This window comes from Mastigoproctus giganteus, chromosome 1 (assembly GCF_048544385.1).
Source record: "Mastigoproctus giganteus isolate SK-2022 chromosome 1, ASM4854438v1, whole genome shotgun sequence".
In the NCBI taxonomy this organism is placed as follows: domain Eukaryota; kingdom Metazoa; phylum Arthropoda; class Arachnida; order Uropygi; family Thelyphonidae; genus Mastigoproctus; species Mastigoproctus giganteus.
This window is the reverse complement of record NC_143575.1, coordinates 22,806,845-22,831,943: the sequence shown is the minus strand read 5'-3', so window position 1 is coordinate 22,831,943 and position 25,099 is coordinate 22,806,845. Positions and strand designations below refer to the sequence as shown.

Here is a 25,099-nt window from a genome sequence, read left to right as displayed (position 1 = left end):
CCACAGGGTTCAGTGCTGGGCCTATTGCCGTTTTCTGTTTTATTAATGGTATTGTTGAGGATAAATCAGGCTTAATGTCTAAGTTTGCAGATGATACAAAGGTTAGCAGGTTGGTTAATGACAATAATGAAGGTATGCAGCTGCAACAAGATCTAGAAAAATATGGCAGACAGGTTGAGTAATGGTAATTGAAGTTTAACATTGACAAATGCTAGGTACTGCATATGGCTAGCAGTACCTGAATACAAAAGAGTAGTCGCATAGTAAGATAACAAGTGTGTGTGTGTGTGTGTGTGTGTGTGTGTGTGTGTGTGTGTGTGTGTGTGTGTGTGTGTGTGTGTGTGTGTGTGTGTGTGTGTTACTACAATCAGTAGTGGGAAATGAAAAGGATCTGGGGGTAACTGTGCAGTCTGATATGAAGTTCTCTGATCAGTGCAGACGGGCTAGCAGAACAGCTGATGTGATTTTGTCAATGATATATAGGAATTTTGCTAGCAGATATAAGGAAATGATTACCCCATTGTATAAGGCAATAGTCAAGCCATATGTTGGTACTGATTAATAACTTTGATATCATCTACTTGGATTTAAGGAGAGCTTTTAACACGGTTGCATAAGGAAGACTACTGTACAAATTGGAGCAGTATGGTATTAAGGGTAAGTTGATACAATGGATAAAAGGGTGGTTAAGTGGGAGAAGACAGAGAGTGATAATCAATGGACGCTGCTCTTTGTGGACCAATGTTTTAGTGGACCCCCCCCCAGAGTTCGGTGTTGGGCCCACTGTTGTTTTGTATATTTATCAATGCTATTGATAAAGGTATATCAGGCTTAATGTTGAAGTTTGCAGTTGAAACTAAGGTTGGCAGGGTTGTTAATGACAGTAATGGCAGTGTGCTACTTCAACAGGATCTAGAAAAGTTGAGCAGATGGGCTGAGAAGTGGCAACTGAAGTTTAACATTGACAAATGCAAAGTACTGCATATGGGTAAAAGTAACCCCAGAGAAATGTACCAAGGGTGGTAGAAATATACTTAGGGTGGTAGAAAATGAAAAAGACCTGGGAGTAATTGTACAGTAATATATGAAATTTTCTGATCAGTTCAGACAGGATGTCAGAGCAGGCCATGGGGTATTGTCAATGATATACAGGAATTTTGTTAGTAGAGAAAAGGATGTGATTATCCCTTTGTACAAGGTAATGGTCAGGCCATGCCTTGAGTACTGCGTACAGGTCTAGAGGCCTAATTTTAGGAAGGGTGTAGAGTTGCTTGAGTGAGTACAGAGAAGGGCAACAAGATTAGTGAGGGGGAACAAAGGGGTGGTCTTACCAAGAAAGGCTTAAGAAGTTCTGCAAATTGCAGCATCTGGAGACTATGCATCTGCAAGGCAATCTGATTGAGGTCTATAAGACCTTGAATGGGTTGAGCAGGCTCAATTCTGATGGTATTCTTCCTCTTGCTCAGATTACAAACCTGAGGGGACATAAATTCAATTGAGGAAAGGCAGTTAGTTATAGAACAGATGTGTGGAAATTTGTCTTTAGCCAGCAGGTAGTTGATTGCTGGAACAAACTTTCATCTGTTGTTGTGGAAGTTGATAGCTTAAATAAATTCAAGGAGGAACTGGACAAACATTTAGAGGGAATGGATGTGTGAAATGTTTTTTTTTTTTTTTTTTTTGTCTGATGCTACATAAGCTTGGTTTCTTGCATCAAATGCCTCTACTACTACTACTACGTACAGGTCTGGAGGCCTCATTTTAGGAAGGATGTCAAGCTGCTGGAGTGAGTGCAAAGAAGGGCAGCAAGGTGAGGGAAACAGAGGGGTGCTCCTACCAAGAAAGGTTTCAATATGCAAATTGCAGCATTTGAAGAATAGATACAATAGGTGGCTGATTTCTGGAACAAGTTTCCATCCGTGTGTTGAAGTGGACAGTTTTAATAAATTCAAGAACTAGACAAATTATTGGAGGGAATGGATAGGTGAAATGGGATTATTATTAAATTTTTTTTTGGCTGATGCTCTATAAGCTTGCTTTCTTGCATCATCTGTCACTATTAATACTAATACTAAGTTGTGCTATGGATAAGGAGATGGTTGAGTGGGAGAAGATAAGAGTGATTATTAACAGACACTGCTCTTCATGAACTAATGCTCTTAGTGGAGTCCCCCAGGATTCAGTGCTGGGCCCATTGTTGTTTTCTATATTTATTAATGATATTGATGAAGGTATATTCAGGATTAATTGGCAGGGTTGTTAATAATAGTAATCAAGGTAAGCTACTGAAACAAGATCTAGAAATATTAGATAGATGGACTGAGAAATGGCAGTTGAAATTTAGCATGCAGTTTAGCATTTAGAAGGCACTGCTTATGGGCAGAAGTAATTCCAGATTAGATTACCAACTGTGTTAATCTGGAATTACTGCTGTGGAAGTGAAAAAAAGACTTGGGGGAAATTGTATAGTCAGATATGAAGTTTTCTGAGCAGTGTAGACAGCCTGCCAGGACAGCTCATGGGGTTTTGTCAATGACATGCAAGAATTTTGATAGCAAGGTAAAGGAGGTGATTATCCATCTTGAGTACTGTATACTGGTCTGGAGGCCTCATTTTAGGAAGGATGTAGATCTGCTGGAATGGGTGTGGAGAAGGGCAATGAGATTGGTGAAGGAAACAAAAGGGTAATCTTACCAAGAAAGACTTCAGTTCTGCAAATTGCAACATCTGGAGACTAAGCACCTGTGAGATGCTCTAATTGAGGTATTTATGGTTTGAATGGATTGAGCAAGCTCAATGCTGATGATGTTCTTCCTCTTTCTCAGATTACATAGAGGGGGCATGTATTCAAATTAAGGATGGTTGCAGGATAGATGTATGGTAGTTTGCTGTCAGCCAGTAGGTAGTTGATTGTTGAAACAAATTTCCATCTGTTGCTGTGGAAGCGGGTAATTTGAATAAATTAATAAATTCAAGGAAGAACTAGAAAAACTATTGGAGGGGATGGACACTCCATCCCCTCCAATAGTATTTTTTTGCTGATACTTTATGTAATATGGGAAGTGTTTTTTTTTTTTTTTTTTGCTGATGCTTTATAAGCTTGCTTCTTGCATCATTTTGCCAATACTAATACTTATATATTTATAAGTATTTTATATACATATAAATTCTTTTATATAAATATACAGTATTTTGTATACACACCTCGGGGAAAAGTTTCATACCCATGATATATCCAAAAGTGCAATATCAAGGAGCCATATCAAGGTTGCACTCTATCATATATTTAATATATAAAAAAGAAAGTTTCTCTGTTTGCTCTTTATCGACTTGACTCCAGGAACCAGCGCTGAGTTTCCTTTTTCAAGTAAAGGAATGTTGGGGCTATGTTCGATTCGGAAATTTGACTCTCTCTCTCTCTCTCTCTCTCTCTCTCTCTCTCTCTCTCTCTCTCTCTCTCTCTCTCTCTCTCTCTCTCTCTCTCTCTCTCTCTCTCTTTCTCTCTCCCTCTCTCCCAGCCCTCCCCATGGAATTTTAGTTTTAGGTAGTAATCCAACAATTCTTTTATCAAGCAGTTTTTGACTTCCAAATAATTTTTAAATTATACAAAATATTATGAAAGTGAGTTATTTGAGCATTTTATATTAACAGTATATCCCATGGGCTACCAAAGTACTGGAGGCCCAAGGATATACTGTTCAGTTATACTGAATTTTCCAGGGCATTTCTAACAGCACAAAATATGAGAATGGTTTAAGGTTAATCTGGACTTTTTTTTTTTTTTTTTTTTTTTTTTATAAAGATAGTGTGTACACACCACATCAGACCAACAAAATACTATTGTTGTGGCAGATGGTGGGAATCCTGTTCGCATTCTCTGGCACACAGCAGTGCCCTCCACAGCTGCACATTTAGAAGTAGTACAAGATAGTGTCAATCTCTGTCAGAATGAGTGAAAGGTAGAAGAGTGCTATATCATCAAATTTCTGTTAAAAGAGAAAGTGAAACAGGCTGAAATTCTCTGCAAGTGAGCTGCACAATATGTGAGAAGAGACCCTACCATATGCAAGTATGTATGGCTGATGCAACAAGTTATTCAGATGCTGCAAAGAAGTTGCTAACCTACCAATATGCTTACATGTCACCAACAGCTATCACAAACATGAAAGTTTGTAGCATCAAAGAGCTAATTTTGGAAAACCGACAAATTACAGTGCATGATATTGTACCAAAAGTGTGCATATGCCGAGAGTGTAGAGGCAATTATTCATGGATATTTACTGTTCGAGAAAGTGTGCACCCACAGTGGGTTCCAAAGATGCCAATGTTTGAATGATGCCGCAAGATATTCTACCCTGTCCCCAACTAATCAAAAAAGCAGACAGCCTTCAGCTAGCAAGATTATGGCAAGTATTCTTAGAGATTCAGAAAGTTGATATTTGTTAATTTTCTGCCACCTAATGCAACAGTTAATGAGCAGCATCACAGCAACTTGCTTCTACATGATGCAAATATAACTGTTCACAAGAACAAGCTTGGGGAAACTATCAAAGGGAATCATTCTGCTGCATCGTAATGTATATTCACATATGGCAACTTTCACAATGATGAAGACATTGGTAACTTTGGGTGGAAAAGTATGGATTTAGCTCCCAATAATTATCACTTGTTTAGAGCAATGAAGGAGCACTCAGGAAGACAGAAATTCAAAACAGATAGTAAACTCAAGCAGAGTGTCCAGAATTGGCAATGCAGTCATCCTACTACTTTCTACACTACTGGCACCAGTGCTCTGTCATAGTAATGGCAAAAATGTCAGTGTAGAGGAACAATACCTTGAAAAAGTATAAAAGTTCAGTAATTCTGGTTTGTTGTAAAAAATTTTTGTAAAAAATAAAAGTCCAGGTCAGCCTCAAACCATCCTCATATTTCGATTTCTGTATATTCATATACAAATACAAGATATTTGAGAAAACTGTTAGTACAGTGTTAAGCTTTTTTGCATTTCAAAATCAACATCAGGCTAATGCCATGAATAATGGTTGAACCATCCATGCATATACAAGATAGTTGCAGAGTAAGTGGCTTTTTAGCAGTGCAGCACAAATAGAGATGCAACTCTGAATCTCATTGAGATACCGTAAAAATCAGATAACTGTATGATAAATTTAATGCAAAAGATACTGTACACAGAAGAAACAGCAGAAGATATTGTACAAAATGTATACAGGAAAAACAGCAGAATATAATGCAGGCTACAGAGTGAAAGGGAAAATGCAGATGTGTTGGCAAACTTTAAACAGGCATTCAAAGCTTGCCAAATTCGGTAATACTATCAATCCCATCAGTTAATGTAGAAACACTTGAACCAGTCAGCTTTTACTACATGGATTGGTATCTGCTCCGATATAAAACTAGACCACTTTTCTTCAAATGAAAAATAATTGGTAGCAGTTATCTAAAACTATTGTATACCACTAATGTACATGATACTAAGGAAATATATAATTGAAAACATATTTTCTGGCAAGATTACATCCACATTACAGTTGTGATGTGCATACATGTTTACTTCAGTGATAAACAACATACAGTATAAATTCCAAAATGACTATGAAACTCAAAAGCAGACTTGATGATTACCATATTTACGACTGTGCTGCGTAATTTCTGTTCAGTTGTGATGTGCTGAATGCTGATGGTGACATATTAAGGCCATCTGTGAGTTTTCAAATGCAACAAGTCCCAACACTGTGATCATAAATTCCGGGTTACAAGAAAACAACTGCATAATTCGTATTGTTTAAATATTACTTTCTCCTGTTCTTTATACACTACAAACAAATTACCTTGCTCAGTAATAGGACCTGACTGATTCTGAAACATCCATAACAAGCAAATTAAACTCTTTAACTGGCTATTATAGCTGTGCACAACTTGCAACGTTTCTCTTCCAAGAGAGTGGCCAGAACAATTAAACAAAGGAATAACTGTAAAGATAAATACCCACTATGTAATTCACAATTCAGAAAATTAATTATAAAATTATTCTTTATGATTAGAAAACTTTAAACTATAAATGTAAAGTTCTTTAAGGCAACTTAAAAGACTACAGTAAATAAAACTCAAATAAAATCAATGAAAAAATATGAAATTAGTTACATGCACTTCTGTCCTTTCAGATTTTTTTTTTTTTTTGTGTGCGCACTAATATAAGTAATAATACTTGTATTACACAAGCAAAATAATAAAATTTTATTACTAAAGTTTTAGCACAAATTCTGTTTCCAAATAACAATATATTTCCTACTTGTACTGCTCATATATACATAATTATATATAATTATTTATATCAGTAGTATTATACTTACACAGCTTGTCAATGGAAGTTTTGATATAAGCAACTCTCTTCCATGTCCATTCCATTAAAAATTTCAGTGTACACCCAGCATTACTAAATTCTAAAAATATAAAATAATAACTATCAATTTCTTAGTCTAAAATTTATTGCAACAATCTATAACAATCTTAAACAAGTACCCAGTATCGCACATGCCAGAGGGCTTCACACATTAAGAATAGTATTTAAACATGAATTCAAGACAGTAAATTGTGCATTCTAATCATTGTACATAATGATAACTTCACATATAATTACATATCAGTACACTCAGATAAGAATAGTATTTAAACCTGAATTAAAGACAGTAAATTGTGCATTCTAACATTATACATAATGATAACTTCACACATAATTACATATCGGTAAACTCAGATATCAGTAACAACAATGAAAACATTATTTGATGTTTATATTTTACAAGTGGAACGAATAAATAGAAGTTTAAGCCATAATATTCTTATGATGTTTGGCAGTAATTAAAATACAGTAAATTTTAAAATCTGGCAGTCATTGTGATTGGGTGATGCTGGATTTTAAAATTTTCCAGATTTTAGAGAGGTATACTTAGTGGTTGAGCAGTTTTGAAGCACATTTTAATGAATATTAAGCACTAACAACCAAATTATGAATATTTCAGTTTGTTAATTTGTTTAATGTATATAAAAATGACAATAAAGTCTCGGCAAATGTTGTCATATACTGTAATGTCAATTTTAAATGCATGCCCAGTGCTGTATCAGACATAATATCAATGAATGTACTTCAGGGAAAAAATACTTTTGTATTAGAGGATAAAAAAAAAAAAAAGTTAACAAGGAATAATTATAATGAATAATTACAATTGTATTAATTATAAATATAAATAATAGTTTCAATTTGTTAAAATGTATATAAATGACAATAAAATCACAGCAAATACAGTAGATTTTCGAAATAACGGCACCTTCGGGGATTCAAGGTGCTGTTATTTCGATTTTTCCATTATCTAGAAAGTTTTATTTTTAATGTATTTAACGCAAAAATAATGAGGCAAGTAAGAAATAGAGATTAAGAATGCAATTTTATTAACTGTAGATAAAAGAACATAAACATGTCGGCAATTCACTGTTATATTCTACCATTAATACACTTCTGCTTACTCCCTGTTCTATTTTCTTTATTATATCAAGTTTAGTCTTCGCGGGTAGCAGCAAAGTGGTATCGTCAGTCTTCCCCACACCGGGTAGAAAAGGCCAGGGTTCGAATCCCATTGATGATGCAAGGGACTTTTATGGGCTTTTTTCATTTCACTCCATGGCTAAGTTAGTGGATCTCAGGCGTAGATAGCAAGGTTTTCCCCCCAGAAACTGGAATTTTTGGTACAGCAAAATAGGTAAATCGAGCAGAGAACAGATGGAATTTACAAACACAATACACATGGGTATATGAATTAATATTCTGAGTGATCTTAATGTAATAGCTTGGATTATATCAAGTTTGTCACAAAGCTTTAATTTTTTCTTTATTTCTATATGAGGTTTATTAACTTTAGAAGCTCTAGTGAGAGTTTTTAATTTAAAATAAATGTCAAACAGAGGTATAATCCATGATATCAGTATAGAATTCACTTTGAAAATGGCGAACATAAACAAATACAGCAATCACGTGACTTGCCGTTTTCTTTTTTCAGCGCTGCAAGACATCTGCGGTGCATGTAAACATCCGATCTCAATGTGCCATTATTTTGAGAGTCTACTGCATTGTCTTGTACTGTAATGTTAATTTTAAATCCATGCTTAGTGCAGTTTCACACAAAATATTAATTTAATTACTAGATAACAGAGCAGCAAAGGCTCAATACATTCTACGTTATAAATAAATTAGTTTAGAAATGGAGGAATTACCTCTGTAAATGTCTTGTATAATGCTTCAGTGCTGATAATCTCCATTGTTGAATAACTATGCAAATAGATTACATGTATTCCACACCCTCGTAGACAAAATCAATGATCCAATTCACCACGGAATCAGAGGTCCGCGGACCCCGACCCCAAAATACATCGAATCACCAACGCTAATCTTTGAGTAAGAAAATACAATATGTCCATATTTTAAAAACAATTTAAATGCTTTGAAACCAAATAAATAATGAATCCATACTTTTAATAATTTAAAAACTAATAAAACATAAAAAAACTTTAAGACTCCTCTGAAACATTAAGAAATTAAAGAATTTTGTTACTTCCCTGAAGCGGATGGGGCTTTTCAATTAGGGTCATGATCACAGGAAAGTGAAAACGTAAGTATTGCGATGGAATTTTATAGCATGGAGATTAGTTGCAATCCTGGCGCATTTGCGTGAAGGACGATGAATCTGAGATGGGGATGGGGGTACGTACATTGACTGAATTTTGATGTAATTTAATTTCAAGCATCTACGAAATTAACAGTTTGCTGTAATTGTGTTGGATGCTGAGAATTTTTGCTTCAGTGAACAGAAAGGTGTGGCCTTCACTAATTACATGGAACGAGAGTTCTGAAGCTGAGGAGTGGGATGAAAGGACAGATGTTAAATGTTGTCTTATTCTCGTATTGAGTGTACGAGTGGATCCCTGGTATGAGGAGTTGCAGTCTTTGCAAGATACATTGTATACTAAATCATTTAATTGGAACGTGGAAGAGGATTCCACGTTCCAATTCAGTGGGCCTCCAATTCCGTGCTGCATTGGATCATTGATTTTGTCTACAAGGGTGTGGAATACATGTAATCTATTTGTATAGTTATTCAACAACATAGAGTATCAGCACTGAAGTGTTCTACAAAACATCATAGAGGTAATTCCTCCATTTCTAAACAAAATATCAATGAATGCACTTTAGAGTAAAAAAATTAACTGTTCTTTTTAAGGAATAATTAGGTATGTATGAGCTTTATCTATTTACATGACATTTTGATTTTGTAATGCCTACAGCATTAGTATTAGTAGTGGCAATTAATGATGCAAAAAAGGAGGTTAAACAGCATCAGCCAAAAAAAAAAAAAAAAAAAAAAAGACACCTATTCATTCACTCCAAAAGTTTGTCCAGTTCTTCCTTGAATTTATTTCAGTTATCAACTTCCACAACAACAGATGAAACTTGCTTCCAGCAATCAACCACCGGCTGGCTAAAGGCAAATTTCTGCCCATGAACCATCCATCCTTCTTCAATTTGAAGTTATGCCCCCTCATGTCTTTAGTCTGAGCAAGAGGAAGAATACCATCAGTATTTAGCTTGCTCAAACTATTCAAAGCCTTAAACATCTCAATCAGATTACCTCACAAGTGGCTAGTCTCCAGATGCTGCAATTTGCAGAACTGAGGCCTTTTTTGGAAGAGCACTCATTTGTTCCAGTCATCAATCTCGTTGCTCTTCTCTGTACTCTTTCCAGCAACTCTACATCCTTCCTAAAATGAGGCCTCCAGACATGTATGCAGTACTCAAGATGTAGCCTGACCAATGCCTTCCTTATCCCTGCTAGAAAAATTCCTGTATATATCACTGACAAAACCGAAACAGCACAATTACCCCAATTTTTCATTTTCTACTATCATGAGTGTAGTACCACATAGTTGGTAAGTTACTCTGGAGTTACTACTATCCATATGCAGTACTTTGCATTTGCCAATATTAAACTTCAATTGCTATTTCTCAGCTCACCTCCCTAGTAGAGTTGGGGTAGAAATGGCAATTTTACAATATGCAGTACTTTGTATTTGTCAATATTATAGTTCAGTTGCCATTTCTCAGCTGATCTGCTTAACTTTTCTAGATCCTGTTGCAGTAGCATACCATTATTCCTGTTGTTGACCACCCTGCCAACATTTGTATCATTTGCAAACTTGGACATTAAGCCTGATATGCCTTCATTAATATCACCGATAAATATAGAAAACAACAATGGGCATAATACCAAACCTTGGAAGACTCCACTAATAACATTAACCCACGAAGAGCAGTGTCTACTGATTACTACTCTTTGTCTTCTCCCACTCAACCATCCCTTTATCCATAGCAGCAACTTGCCCTTAATGCCACATTTCTTGCTCAAATTTGTACAGCAGTCTTTTAAATGTGCAACAGTACGAAAAGCTATCCAAGTATATGTTATCAAAATTATTTTTTGCATCCAGTTCCTTTGTGACCACATCATAGCATCTAATGAAATTGGTAAGACAAGATTTCCCCTTAACAAACCCATGCTATGTCTGAAGTATAATTGAAGCCTTCTCTAGATGACCCTGCATTACTTCTTTTACCAGTGACTTCATTATTTTCCTCCTTGGAACAGAAGTTAAACTAACACATCTGTAACTACTCGAGTCACACTTTGATCACCCCCTTTGTGAACTGGAGATACATTCGCACATCTCCCGTCTGCAGGGACCTCCCTATATACAAGAATGTGCTCAAAATTATGGCTAAGGGTTTGCTTACTTCCTTCACTGCCTTCCTTAATATAATTGGATAGATCCAATTCACCCCAAGTGCCTTTCTTATGTTTAACTTCAACAATTTCTCTTCCACTTTTCTCTTAGTTATTATGGAATCATTTAGTTTTCTGTCAGAGTTTCATAAACTTCTGCCATCCCCATCCTTAAAATATTCCTTATGTGTGAATGTAGATGTAAAATACTCATTCAGTTTGTCAACTATCTAAGCAGGATGATCAACAGTTGAACCACTGATATCAAGTGGACCAATTTAATTCATCCCCTTCCTTCAAGTGATTATATATGAAGTCTTTGCTGTTTTTCTTTGCTCCTTTCACCAAAGATCTCTCGTAATCTGCCTTCACTGGACCAACCTCCCTTGTGACTTGATTGCAGACTAGCTACAATAGGCTTCTATGTCAACTGATAATTCATATGCATCCCATGCACTTTTCTTCTCTGCCATGATTTTCATCACTTCATCTGACATCCATTTAGCCCTATACCTTGCTGTTGGTATGAAATGCTTGGTTGGTATGAAATGCCTAGTTGCTTCTATGACTAATTCCTTGAATGCTTCCAATTTAGAATTTGCTGATGGAAACATCATCAGTTGGTCCTACAGTATAGAATTTAAAAACTGTCTGAGATCACTGTAGTTATCTTTATGAAAGCAAAAATCTCTCCATTTACCCTTGATAGTAGTTATATCTATTAAGTAAATCTCAAATCAATATCGGCCATGTCACACTATAGCCTCAGTTGCTTTTGCACCAGTAAAACAGAAAACCAAACAATCACATCAATACACTGTGATCACTGTCATCTAGTGGTTCTCTTATCCAGATTCTTAATGCATGATAATTAAAACTGCTCATAATTAGATCAAAAGTAGTACTCTCTCTTGTTGCCTCTGTAACATGCTACAGTAGAAAATAGTAATTCAATAAATCCACAAATGTCTTGCTAGTCTGCGAGTGACCAAGCCACAAGTTCCAGTCAATATCCGGAAAGTTGAAATTCCCCGTTATAAGATATTCTCATTTACTGGCCCACTCAGTTTCTCTGTACAGCTGTTCCCTGTACTCATCAGAATCATTAGGCCTATAACACACTCCTATTCTCATTTTTGCTTTCCTAGTGTTTATGTCACACCAAACTGACTCAACATTAAAATGGCCACCCATGTCAACTGGATGAGCTGCCTTAGATTTTACGTGCTTCTTAACTAAGAGCATAACTCCCCTCCTAACCTGTCTGTTCTTTCTGTATACATTATACTTCCCATATTCAAATTCTGCATCCCTTATATCTGAGTGACACCACATCTCTGATATCCCAACATTGTCATATTTGATGTCTTTTCAGATAAAAGAACCACTAGGTGGCAGTGATCACAGTGTATTGATTTGGGATTTACTTAAAGATGTTACTAACATAAGGGTAATGTGAGGGGTTTTTGCTTTCGTAAAGGTGACTACGGTGATCTCAGCACTTCAAATTCATAAAATTTACTATGCTTCTAGCATTGGTATACATGCACCTATTCTTACTCTTAGTTACCCTAACGCAGCCCATGTATTTACTTGTTTCATGGTGACTCCTAGCAGTAAATCATTATGTGAAAGAAAATTAGTAAATTATGTGAGAGAAATTCGATCAGTTTCTTCCATGTAATAAGAAAGTTTGGAGCATAGTCACCTTTATGAAAGCAAAAACCCCTCACATTACCCTTGATGTTAGTGACATCTTTAAGTAAATCCCAAATCAATACACTGTGATCACATTCACCTAAAGTGGCAGTGATCACAGTGTATTGATTACTAATAATAAGTTTGGAAATGATATTCATGGTTTCTAAACATGAGATAAACTATATATGTTTTATATAAGTAAATATATATGAGAGTTATCCCAAAAGTAATGCACACTGTGCATGTGCTCCTTACTCCATATACCTGCACAACTGACATTTATCAGGATAATAATTTGAAGTTTAACTTTAGCGTCAGTGTGCTTGAAACAGAATTCTTACATTGAATGTGTAGAGCAGTGGGTCTCAAACTTTTTAATGTGAAGGCACCCTAAATCCATTATGAAAAATACATGGCACCCCTAGCACCGGGTACTGGCAGAATATTTTGTAAGGTGTGGTGCTGTTTCAAATACAGTGTACGTGATGGATGGCTCGGCTGTTCCGTATATGTAGGTATATGTACATAAACACTGCGATGCAGTCAGCAATTGTTTCATGACGACTTATAATTTACACAGCTGCATGAAATTCAACAACCTTTTGTAGCGACGGCGACAATGTAAGCCGATGCTAAATTTGACGTCGCGGCACACCTATAAAGAGTAAGTGGCATCCACTTTGAGAACCACTGGTGTAGAGACTTAAAAATAGATGGTGATATTGCTTCAAGTCAGTTTACAGCTTCAGGTCAAAGATCTTTTATCAAAACTGAAACTTTATATGGTTGAATGCTGACACAAATTATGAATTGTGTGGGAAGTGTGTGGTGAGTCAACAGCAGACTGTTTGTTATTTGGTTTTTAGGAGCATTAGCAACTAAGGCCATATTGCTCTGGGAATATGCAGTGGTCATTCCCTTGACCTTTCCGCATCCTCCGTATTTGGTGGTTATGGGCTCGAACTCCGGTCTAATCAAGAAGTGTGTGCTATGCACTGCTGCTCCTTCCCACCTGGCTACAGAGGCGCCACACACAGCAGACTGTAGCACAATTTCACATTGGTCTCGGAAGTTTTGTCAAGTCACTGCCAATTTGTCAAACTGCCAATTTGTCAAGTCAAATTGGCAGTTCAGTGTTAAACTGCCAATTTGAAATACTCAGGTAGAATGAGAATATCTGCAGACAACAGATTGGCAGACATTACCACCATTTTAGAGCTTCCTCTAAAATGGTGGTAATGTCTGCCAATCTGTTGTCTGCAGAAGACATATGACCTTTGAATAAATAGCTGATGAATCTGAATTACATACGGAAATAACCTGTTTACCAAATTTTAACTGAGGTGTTACAAAAATGAAAGGTTGCTGCCTAATGGATCCAACATTTGCTGTCAGGTGAACAAAGAGCAAAGCATTAAGAAATTGCAACACAGATACTTGCACATTACCAACAAGAAGGTGAAAGTTTTTAAAATACACTTGCAATTAAGAGATATGGACACATGCCTTTGAACCTGAAATGAAGTCACAATCAGCTCAATGGAGACATCCATCTTTGGCTCGTCCCTCTCAATGTCACAGGCAACAGCATGGCCTACAAGGTCTCCACGGACAGGAGACGTGCAAATGTATCTCCAATTCACAAAGGGGGATCAAAGGGTGGCACGAGTAATTACAGACCTGTTAGTTTAACATCTGTTCTGGGGAAAATAATGGAGTTACTGGTTAAAGAAGCATTGCATGAACATCTAGACAAGACTGCGGTAATAATTCAGACACAGCATGGGTTTGTTAAGGGGAAGTCTTGTCTGACCAATTTGATTGGATACTATGACGTGGTCACAGAGGAACTGGATGCAAAAAATAATTTTGATATCATATACAGTCAGTCCTCATATAGCACAATAGTTGTGTTCCTAGAAACCCTCATTCAATGCAAAATCGTGCAATATAAATAACAGGCCCAATGGGAAAAACAGGGTTAGGTGCCGACTACCCAAGATTGAACACACATTTGTAACCAAAACATTACCAAACACAATAAATAATCATAATAAAATACGTATTTTATTACGACTATTACGTAATAAAATATTGCTAATGCTTTTGCTTCTATCGTAAGCAAACTTATTCTTTGTTTGATTTTCTATCTAAATATATGACAGCCATTCCATATCTTCCAATTCTTTGTGTCTTGATCTAATGGATTTTATTACACTTTGAGTTGTTCCTGTTATGAAAGTTGTTTTTATTTTCTCTGCATTCTTTCTAATTCTCGGCATTGTCTCATTTAGGTCTGTAGCACATGCAATATCACATGGTCTTTCATTTCGCTTAAAGCATTTCAAAATTTCATATTTTTTCTCTATCGACAGAGGCGGACTGGCCATAAGCCCTACCAGGAAACCCCAGTGGGCCAGAGTCCGGTGTGATTTTGGCCATAAATATTAGTATAAGGCCACTATAAATTTTCCCGGGTAAGAATTTTTGACCCAGTCCGCCTCTGTCTATCGATATTGCTTTTCTTTTTCTCTCTGTACTTGTAGTGCCTTCACCAGGACGCTTCCTTTTCACACCTTTTAAGTATTTTACTAAATTTTAGGGAATAAAGCACAAATTTCCCAAAATGAGAAAGCACGCCTGATACACATAAAGCTTTGCGCGTGTAGCAACTGAATAAATAACACCATAAAGGCAGAGACACACTATTAACACCTCACTAAGCTAACATTTCTGGGGGGTTACTACCATAAAACAATTTCCAGTTGCATTTCTGCTAGTGGAATCTGTTATAAACTGGTAGTAAACTTGATCTAATTGCATTTGCGATAATACCGACAGCTGGAATTGTATGGGTTTTTACGTTATTATGGTGAAATGTGTTTCCCCTTCACTGAATAAAAAAACAAATACATTTTCAGAATCTTCTCTTCATTGCTATCGTGTTGCGTTCAGTTCAGTTGGGGTGATTACGCATTTGACTGCCATTTCTTGTAAACACAAAAGGCAAATCATGTATAAGTGAATTCGGTTCGTGTTATATACAATATCGTTCCCCTATTTATAAATTGTGTATGATCGAATTCATGTAGTGTAAACCCATGTTATACGAGGACTGACTGCACTTGGATTTCAGGAAAGCTTTTGATTCTGTTGCACATGGAAGACTACTGTACAAATTGGAGCAGTATAGTATTAAGGGCAAGTTGCTACAATGGGTAAAAGGATGGTTGAATCGGAGAAGACAGAGAGTGGTAATCAATGGACACTGCTCTTCGTGGACGAATGCTATTAGTGGTCTACCCCGGGGTTCAGTGTTGGGTCCGTTGTTGTTTTGTATATTTATCAATGATATTGATGAAGGTATATCAACCTTAATGTCGAAATTTGCAGACGACACAAAGGTTGGCAGAGTTGTTAATGACAGTATGCTACTGCAACAGGATCTAGAAAAGTTGGGCAGATGGGCTGAGAAGTGGGTGGCAACTGAAGTTTCACATTGACAAATGTGAAGTACTCTTTGGGGACGAATGCTATTAGTGGTGTACCCCAGGGTTCAGTGTTGGGTCCGTTGTTGTTTTGTACATTTATCAATGATATTGATGAGGGTATATCAACCTTAATGTCGAAATTTGCAGACGACACAAAGGTTGGCAGAGTTGTTAATGACAGTATGCTACTGCAACAGGATCTAGAAAAGTTGGGCAGATGGGCTGAGGTTGTTGTTGTTTTTAGGAGCATTAGCAACTAAGGCCATATTGCTCCAGGATATGCGGTGGTCATTCCTTGACCTTTCCGCATCCTCCGTATTTGGTGGTGACGGGCTCGAACCCCGGTCTAATCAAGAAGCGTGTGCTGCGCACTGCTGCTCCTTCCCACCTGGCTACGGAGGCGCCTATGATGGGCTGAGAAGTGGCAACTGAAGTTTCATATTGACAAATGCAAAGTACTGCATATGGATAGTAGTAGTAACCCAGAGAAATGTACCAACTGTGTGGTGTTGCACTCAGGGTAGTGGAGAATGAAAGAGATCTGGGGTAATTGTTTGTCAGATATGAAGTTTTCTGATCAGTGCAGACAGGCTGCCAGAGCAGGTCTTGGGGTCTTGTCAATGATATACAGGAATTTTGCTAGCAGGGATAAGGAGGTGATTATCCCCTTGTATAAGTCAATGGTCGGGCCACACCTTGAGTACTGCGTACAGGTCTGGAAGCTTCATTTTAGGAAGGATGTAAAGTTGCTAGAACGAGTACAGAGAAGAGCAACAAGACTGGTGAGGGGGGACAAAGGGATGCTCTTACAAAGAAAGGCTTAAGTTCTGCAAATTGCAGCATCCGGAAACTAGGCACCCACAAGGTGATCTGATTGAGGTGTAAGGCCTTGAATGGATTGAAAAGGTTCAATGCTGATGGGATTCTTCCTCTTGCTCAGATTACAAACCTGAGGGGGCATAAACCGAAGTGGGCAAACTTTTGGAGTGAATGGATGGGTGAAATTGGATGTTTTTTTTTTTTTTGGCTGATGCTGTATAAGCTTGTTTTCTTGCATCATATGCTTCTACTAATGCTAATACAAGGACATTATTGCCACTGATCATGTATAACTTTGAAGATCAGTAACTGGAGACTACTAATCCAACATTTCGCCAGATTACACTAGATTGTATTGTTAATAGGTGTCAGGATTCTTACCAAATCCTATCTTCAGACCAAATGGGCTATGGATGAAAGGGAGAATCATTTAACAAATGTGGTATTTATTTATATAATTTTGAATAACATACATATATTTTTACATTATTTATTTAATTACATAATTTGCATGATTCAATTTAAATTTATAATCCATATTATCCCCTAAAACAGAAAAACAATTTAAGATAATGGAAACTTTTTTATACTGTATCAGAATTAACCAACACAGTGGTGCATTTTTGGTAATGAAGTAAAGATAAGTCACAACATTTGTCTACCTTGTGTGTTAAAGTTTTTAACACACAAGTAGACAACTATTATGACTATTAGACTTAACCAATAATATGTATTGAAACCCACATCATATCAGTTAAATCTTTTTCTGTGTTAAAATCTTGCAACACTTGACAGACAAATGTTGAAATGCCCCATTGTGTCAGTTAATGTTTGATATAGTATAAAACGTTTCCATTATCTGCCTTAATGGATAACATAAATTATAAAGTTAACCTGAATTGCAAAAATTACGTAAATAATTACTACTTTTGTTAAATGATTTCCCCATTCATCCACTGGTATAAAAATAGGATTTGGTAAAAAATCCTATTTTTTTAAATAGGATTTTTAAAATAAAAAATTTTACATCAAGTAACGACTACTACATCAGCACTAAATAATGATGGTGAACCTGCAGAAGAGAAAAAAGTTGATATCGTCACAAAAAATTAGCCAAAATTAAGCCATGCAGAAGCACTTCTTGACTACCTGGAGCAGCAAGATGATAGTGGTCTATCTGAAAAACTGGTTTTAAGAAATATTCAAAGTGCCATTCGTCAAAAAGTTGCAAAAGGAAAAAAACAATCTTCTATACCTTTGCATTTCTCTAAGTGAACTGATTTTCACTGATCTCTTTCTAATTTTTGTAAAATTAAAATATAATTTTAAAAACAAAATGTGTAAAAAATATTATGAAAATTATTGTGTATCACCATCAGCAGAATTTGTCGCCCGACACAAGCATACATCATTACCTGTAGGTATGTTGTTGTTATTGGGTGTTTAGGAGCATTAGCAACTAAGGCCATATTGCTCCGCAAATATGCGGTGGTCGTTCCCTGATTTTTTGGATTATTATTATGTTAAACACTTACATATTATTTTCCATTTGTAGTTTTTCTGAACATGAAAGTTCACCAATCACTACTCCCACTCTAAGATCAGTGAGGGATACTTTTAGTTAATAAAAGGTCTCCTCCAAACATTTTCCAGACCCTCCCCAAAAATTATCAATCTTTCCTTGAGTGCTTGATCACTTTTATTAATATTTCCAGATTTTAAAGAATTTCGAATTGTAAAGCATCTTGATTTTACAGTTTCCTATATTATATCATAGTATTTGCAGTATAAACAATTCCAATTATTTATGTTATATGAAAACTGAGCAAAAAAAAACATACTGATCTGTAATAATCAAATACTGACTGTCAACAACAATTAAACTATCAAAATTGCAATTCTGTTAAGTGATCATTGCTATTGTTTACCCTTTTAAACAAATTACTTCTAGTGGAGTAGAGTTTATTTTTTTTTATACTTAATTTTTTATATTCTGCAAATTACATGAATCAGAAATTAACTCAAATATGGTTAAAGTGCTATTTTAACCTATACTGGAACTGTCTCAGAAACTGAGAGCATTAAGAGTACAAGTTAGTTAATGTGCACAATGAATTTAATTTCAGGTGCATTCAATATTTTTTTTTTTTTTTTTTTGTTAAATTGAATTTTTTAAATTTTTCTGTGATTAACAGAAGTGAAAAGTAAATATAGTTATTTCCTAATCAATTAATTATTAAGATAAAACTATACAGAACACTTAATAAAGCTCTATAGTTTTACATTTCCTAAACTTAGCTGTTCAATTTAATTTCAACTATATAATATTTATTGCACTTCTTCCATATACTTGTTTTTTGTGTGTCCTTTCTCTCTATATATATGTATCTCTTCATGCGTGACACCATGTTAACAAGTCTTACACAGCAATACAAGAAAAGCATGTAACAATTAAATCTAACAATACTGCATTAAAACTTCATTTAATCTATGACTTTCTTTTTTCCATATAATTTATATGAAAAAAAAAAAAAAAGAAATATTAATTGCCAGATTTCTTATTAGTGCAATTTTTATGAAGTTTGGAATGGCTCAGCAAATATTTAAAAGACCCAAGCATAAAATTTCATGAAAGTTGATCCACTGGGAGGCCCTCTGTTTTATGTGGATAGAATGGATGGACAGATGTGCAGACAATAGGTGCATATGCATATATATGTGAACATGCCTCAAAAACTAATGATCAATGCACATAACAAAACAATAATAATAATAACTAGGGGGCTTTGCTTGCCAACCCCACCCCCCACACATGATTTTCTATGTAAAATGTAGAGGTATGACAGAGTAAGTCAAATCTTTCTAGGTAAAGACACACCTGCCAAAACGCACTGATCGATATCTAATCAGGAAGTGACCTATGTAATTATTTACCTGTGCATTTGTAATTATGTAATTGTCCCACCCACTTCCACTTGTACCACGTTACAGTTGGTTTGGTGTTTAATGCCGCATTGGCAACTGATGCCATAATGCACCTGTACCACATGACCCGCATGCCTCTCCTCCCATTGGCTGGCTACCCCACCACACACCATTCTCAAGGTGGAATAAATATCACTATGTAATTATTTACCTGTGTTTACATATGTCATTTAGAAAAAGGAGTTTTGCTTCGGGTTCCATAATGCATGAGGAATATTGTTGCATCTGAAAGAGCAGGACTAAAATACTAACTATTTACAAATATACAAACTATACTGGGTCCCTTCATCAGCTGACATTACAATGGAACATCAAATTATACTGGGAGGGGTCATGTATTAAACAGTGAAACACATGCTTAAGGTAGGAGAACATTATGGAGGCAGTTGTCTTTCAATGGAAGACAACAATGTAATTATTTACCTGCGCATTTGTAATGATGTAATTGCCCTGCCCTCTTCTCCCATTGGCCCGAATAAATATCACTAGGAAGAAAACTTTTTTTAATGTATACAGAGATAATAAGGAGAGGAAGTGTGATCATTTTCTGTGGAAAACAGAGTTTAACCTCTTCTTTAGTGAGTTGCCAGGCAGTATGTACACTCCCTAGATCGAGTAAGATTTTTCAGAGAATTTGAAAGATTGTAAAAATTGAAAAATATGTAGATAAATACTTTAAATATTAATTTTGAAAAATTAAAATTTCATTTTAAAAAAAAGTAAAAATAATTGTAAAAACATAAAAAACTTCGCTGTTAGTTTCAATGCAGTCTCTACATTATATATGTAATGTTTGATTCAGTTTCATCAACTTCTGGATCCAAATTCCAGAAAATTTCTTCAATTTCAGCTTGTACACAACCATAAATGCACATCACCTCAAATACCTTTAAAAGGCTGCACCCTCCTAGGCTAATTTTTGAAACTAATGTAAATATAAAAATGGCTACTGTAATTTTGAGGGTTTAGAGTCAACCAACGTTCACTACAATATCCTTTTGTAGTTGATGTTTTTGTAATTAACCAAAAAAACAAAAAGTCATTTCACATTTTCTTGGTTTACCGGAAATGTGAAATGACTTTTCACATTTCAGATCTGGACAGTCTAAGCTAACTTGTAAAGTACGAGAGAGATATAGTTCTGCGACATGATATGCATTGTTATTTGTATAAAGTTTTACTTTATTTTACTGTAAGTACATTTCCAGTTAACCAAGAAAATGTCAAATGACTTTTTTTTTGACGATAACCAAAGTTATCGTCAAAAAAATCAATAGTATTAACAAAACACTGTATTAACAATAGTATTAACAAAACGCTGTATTAACAATAGTATTAACAAAACGCTGTATTAACAATAGTATTCATCATCAATAGTATTAACAAAACGCTATAGTATCAATAGTATTAACAATACTACTGTTACAATAGTATTAACAAAATGCTGGACACAGTTTTTCCAGATTCCATTCATGCATTTCTTTGTCACAGCCTCCCACATGGCCGCAATATTTTTGATGCATTTATAAATATCGTACTGTTTCCAAAACTCTCGCAAAGATAGTTCTGGGTCGGTGTCCGTTGCGGCTATAGCTTGGGCGAAAGTGGTTTGAAGATAGTGCACCTTAAATGTGGCAATCGCTCCTTGATTCATAGGCTGAATGAGTGGAGTTGTGTGCTTGTTTGTTATTAGGAGCATTAGCTACTAAGGCCATAGTGTTCCGGGATATGCGGTGGTCATTCCCTGACCTTTCCGCATCCTCCGTATTTGGTGGTCATGGGCTTGAACACCGGTCTAATCAAGAAGCGTGTGCTATGCACTGCTGCTCCTGCCCACCTGGCTACGGAGGCGCCTCAAGAGTGGAGTTGTATTTGGCGGCAAATAAACAACTTTTACATCTGGATGGAGGTGGTCTAGGTGAGGTGTGGATGGCCAGGTGCATTATCTAAGATTAATACAATTTTGAAAGGAATTTCTTTCTCAAAGCAATATTCACAAACTTGAGGTACAAAACAAATTAGAAACCAGTTTTCAAACAATGTTTAAGTCATCCAGGCTTTTCAGTTTGAACGGAAGTATACAGGCAGAGTGTGTTTGTTTACATTCTTGAACGCATGGGGATTTTCAGAATGATAAATTAAAAAAGGCTTCAGTTTAAAACCTGCAATGTTCCCGCCAAGGAGCAAAGTCAGCCTATCTTTAAGTGCCTTAAAACCAGGCATGCTTTTGGCTTCTTGTGAATGTAAGTGCGTTCTGGCGTCCTTTTCCACAACAATCCAGTCTCATCCATGTTGAAAAGTTGCTCTGGTTGATACCCCTCCTTCCACAATTATTTCATCCAGACTTTTAACAAACTCTTGAGCTCCTTCCACATCCGCACTTGCTGATTCTCCAGTGACTCGAACCCTATGAAGGTTGAATCTTCTTTTGAATCTTTTGAACCATCCTATACTTGCTATAAATGTCTGAGTGTAATCTTTTCTGGCACATTTCTTCAGCGTCTGAAAAAGACTTCTAGCCTTCGACTGCACTGTAAGAAGGCTTAAGGGTGTTCGCTTCTGTATCTGATCTTCCATCCAAAGAAACAATAATTTTTCCATTTCATAGATGGGCCCTCTATGTTGTTTCGGTATCACTATTGCTCGGATGGGTGCCAAACATTTAACAACTTCACGAATCCTTTCTTTGTCTTTCAAAATCGTTGACACTGTAGAATGAGATGACTTAAAATCACGTGCGATCGCGTTTACCTTCTTTTCTTCTTCATGCTGCTTGATCACTTTCAATTTTGTATCTAAATCAATGGCCTTTCTTTCTTTCTTGATAGGTCTAGGAGTAGACAAAGGCACGTCCTCTTGGTTGACATGTTTAAGGGTTTTAAAAAAATGCTAATTGTAACACAAATATAACTGAACCAAAAATAGTGAACGTAATATGTATGTAAACAGAGATCGAGACGCATGAATCACGACATACATACATCAGTAAGATGTTTTGTTCGGCTGTGATGGCAAAGCTGACTAAACGGATTAAGACTAGCTTATTCGCGCCAAACACACATTACTGGGCAGTGGGCTGATGCTACACGCACAACTCTTCCCATTAGGCTTTGGGGCTACGGGGACCACATGGATAGGGCGTGTGAGTGTAGTAGAAAAATCTGAGAGCACTGCATTAAGAGAGGGGGGTTGATGTGCGTATAGCATTCTTCCTAGCAGCAATCTTGTATGTATGCTCAGTTCAGACTGAAACGCGGTGCGAGATGCAGTAGCAGTCGTAAGTCGATCAGTCGTAATATATATACATTCATACTTTTTTGAGCCCACACATAAGAAAATGTATATATATATATATGCATATGTGTGTATGCACATAATCGAAAGGTGCCTCCATAGCCAGGCGGGAAGGAGCAGCAGTGCGTAGCACACGCTTCTTGATTAGACCGGGGTTCGAGCCCGTCACCACCAAATACAGAGGATGCGGAAAGGTCAGGGAATGACCACCGCATATCCCGGAGCAATATGGCCTTAGTTGCTAATGCTCCTAAAAACCAAAAACAACAATAACATAATCGAAAAGGGTCAAGGGCTAAAATTATTTTTCCAGATACTGAAGATTTGTGCTGCTGCTGTAGGCAACAGGTTGACATATTTTGAGAGGACTCAATGTATGTGGAGTCATATCCATAATACAAGGAATAAGATATACATTGTTCTTTAATGAAACTCTTTACTTTATTATAAATTGATACACTATACATCTTTAACAACTGAGAAGTTTCTTTCTTCCTCCCACAAGATCATTCACCATCAGCATCATTAATGAAAGTAATAACAGATTGAGGTTGTCATGGACCAATGGCATTCCTGAATCACTTATACTTCTTGAAAACCATTGCGTGCCTCATTGACAGTCTTTTTTTATAAATAAGTAGCATATGAAAAAAAATTTTACCAGGAAGGATTCTTCTGTGAAAATAAACTGCATTACAGCATGCTGCAATGATTTGTATGACCACATTGCATGCAGCTTGCATGTTGCTATGCTTTATGTGGAAAATGGCACCAATTATATATATATCTTGAATATGCATAAAGAGCACCTGCTTAGACCAAATCCATATTCCTTGTTTGATGTTATATTCATTATAATTGACATTACAATTCATGTAGATACATAGCTTATATGAGTTGTATATATGAATTTATTTGGTTACCTCACTGGTTTCACATTTTAGAGAAATTAGTTCTCTATCTTTCTCGAATTCTACTTGTTGGTACTGGAGGTTACATTATATACATCATGAGATGGTCATATTAAACCTAACATGAATTAATTGGATAACATTTTAATAATTAGACAGAGATGGAAGGGATGGGGGGAATTTAAAAATCAACATTCAACTAAATTTTTAGAATTAAAGAAATGGCTCACCTCCTGTAGAAAATAATTGTACACACGATGCAAAAAATGTTGTCAGGTTATTTTGTAGTGCAACAGTCAGCAAAGTTTCTCTCTGAAATGTCTAATATTAATTACATATTTACTATTTAATAAATTAATGCAGAAATTCAAATTTATATAAATTTATGTATTTTTATTTTGTATGCAGCACACGACCAAAAGTATTCATACACCCTTCCAAGAATATTGTGTACTGTTGACTCACCAATATAAATGTCATGGGCCTGCTTGTGCAACACATTAGAAGCCAGATGGGTCATAGATCAAAACTTAGACTTTCAGACATATGGAATAGTGGTTGATTGCAATGTTAGTAAGCTTTCTGTGCACACTACTGCAACTGATCTGAGACTCTCAAAATTCACTATAGTAGATGTTATTCAAAGATGGAAAACCTCAACAAAAATGGTCTAAGCAACTTCACAAACTCAAGTAATGTAGTTAGTGAACCATGAAGAGGGTAGTTCATGCCTCATTTTTGTTGTCTGCAGAAAATATCATGGATCAAGTCCAAGGAACATCTTTCAGAATATTGTCAACCACACATGGAGCTGCATAGCCTTCAGTTCAATGGTAGGACAGCTGCACATAAGCCCAATATCACCATTCCCAATACAAAATGGCATTTGCAGTGGTGTCATTCCCAGAATTTATGGATTCTAGAACACTAACAGAAGGTGCTACTATGGAATGGCAAATCTGAATAGTGTTTTATTATGACGGATATGTTTGGGTGTGGAGATTTCCTGGAGAGTGCTTCCTATCAGATAGTATCATCTTCACTATGAAGT

At 36.1% G+C, this 25,099-nt stretch overlaps 1 protein-coding gene across 3 annotated transcripts in view; it reads right to left on the bottom strand.

Moving 5' to 3' along the window:
- Elys (AT hook containing transcription factor 1 homolog) overlaps nucleotides 1-25,099 on the bottom strand; it is a 315,674-nt gene that overhangs the window by 158,327 nt on the left and 132,248 nt on the right. For 2 of the 3 annotated variants that reach the window (XM_090371873.1, XM_090371882.1), the window contains exons 15-17: nucleotides 24,279-24,369; nucleotides 6,372-6,461; nucleotides 5,850-5,990 (exon numbers count right to left, since the gene is read on the bottom strand). In XM_090371873.1, the coding sequence (XP_090227999.1) occupies nucleotides 5,850-5,990; nucleotides 6,372-6,461; nucleotides 24,279-24,369 (322 nt within the window). The remainder of the gene's footprint in view (nucleotides 1-5,849; nucleotides 5,991-6,371; nucleotides 6,462-24,278; nucleotides 24,370-25,099) is intronic. The other variant, XM_090371891.1, reaches the window with a different exon arrangement.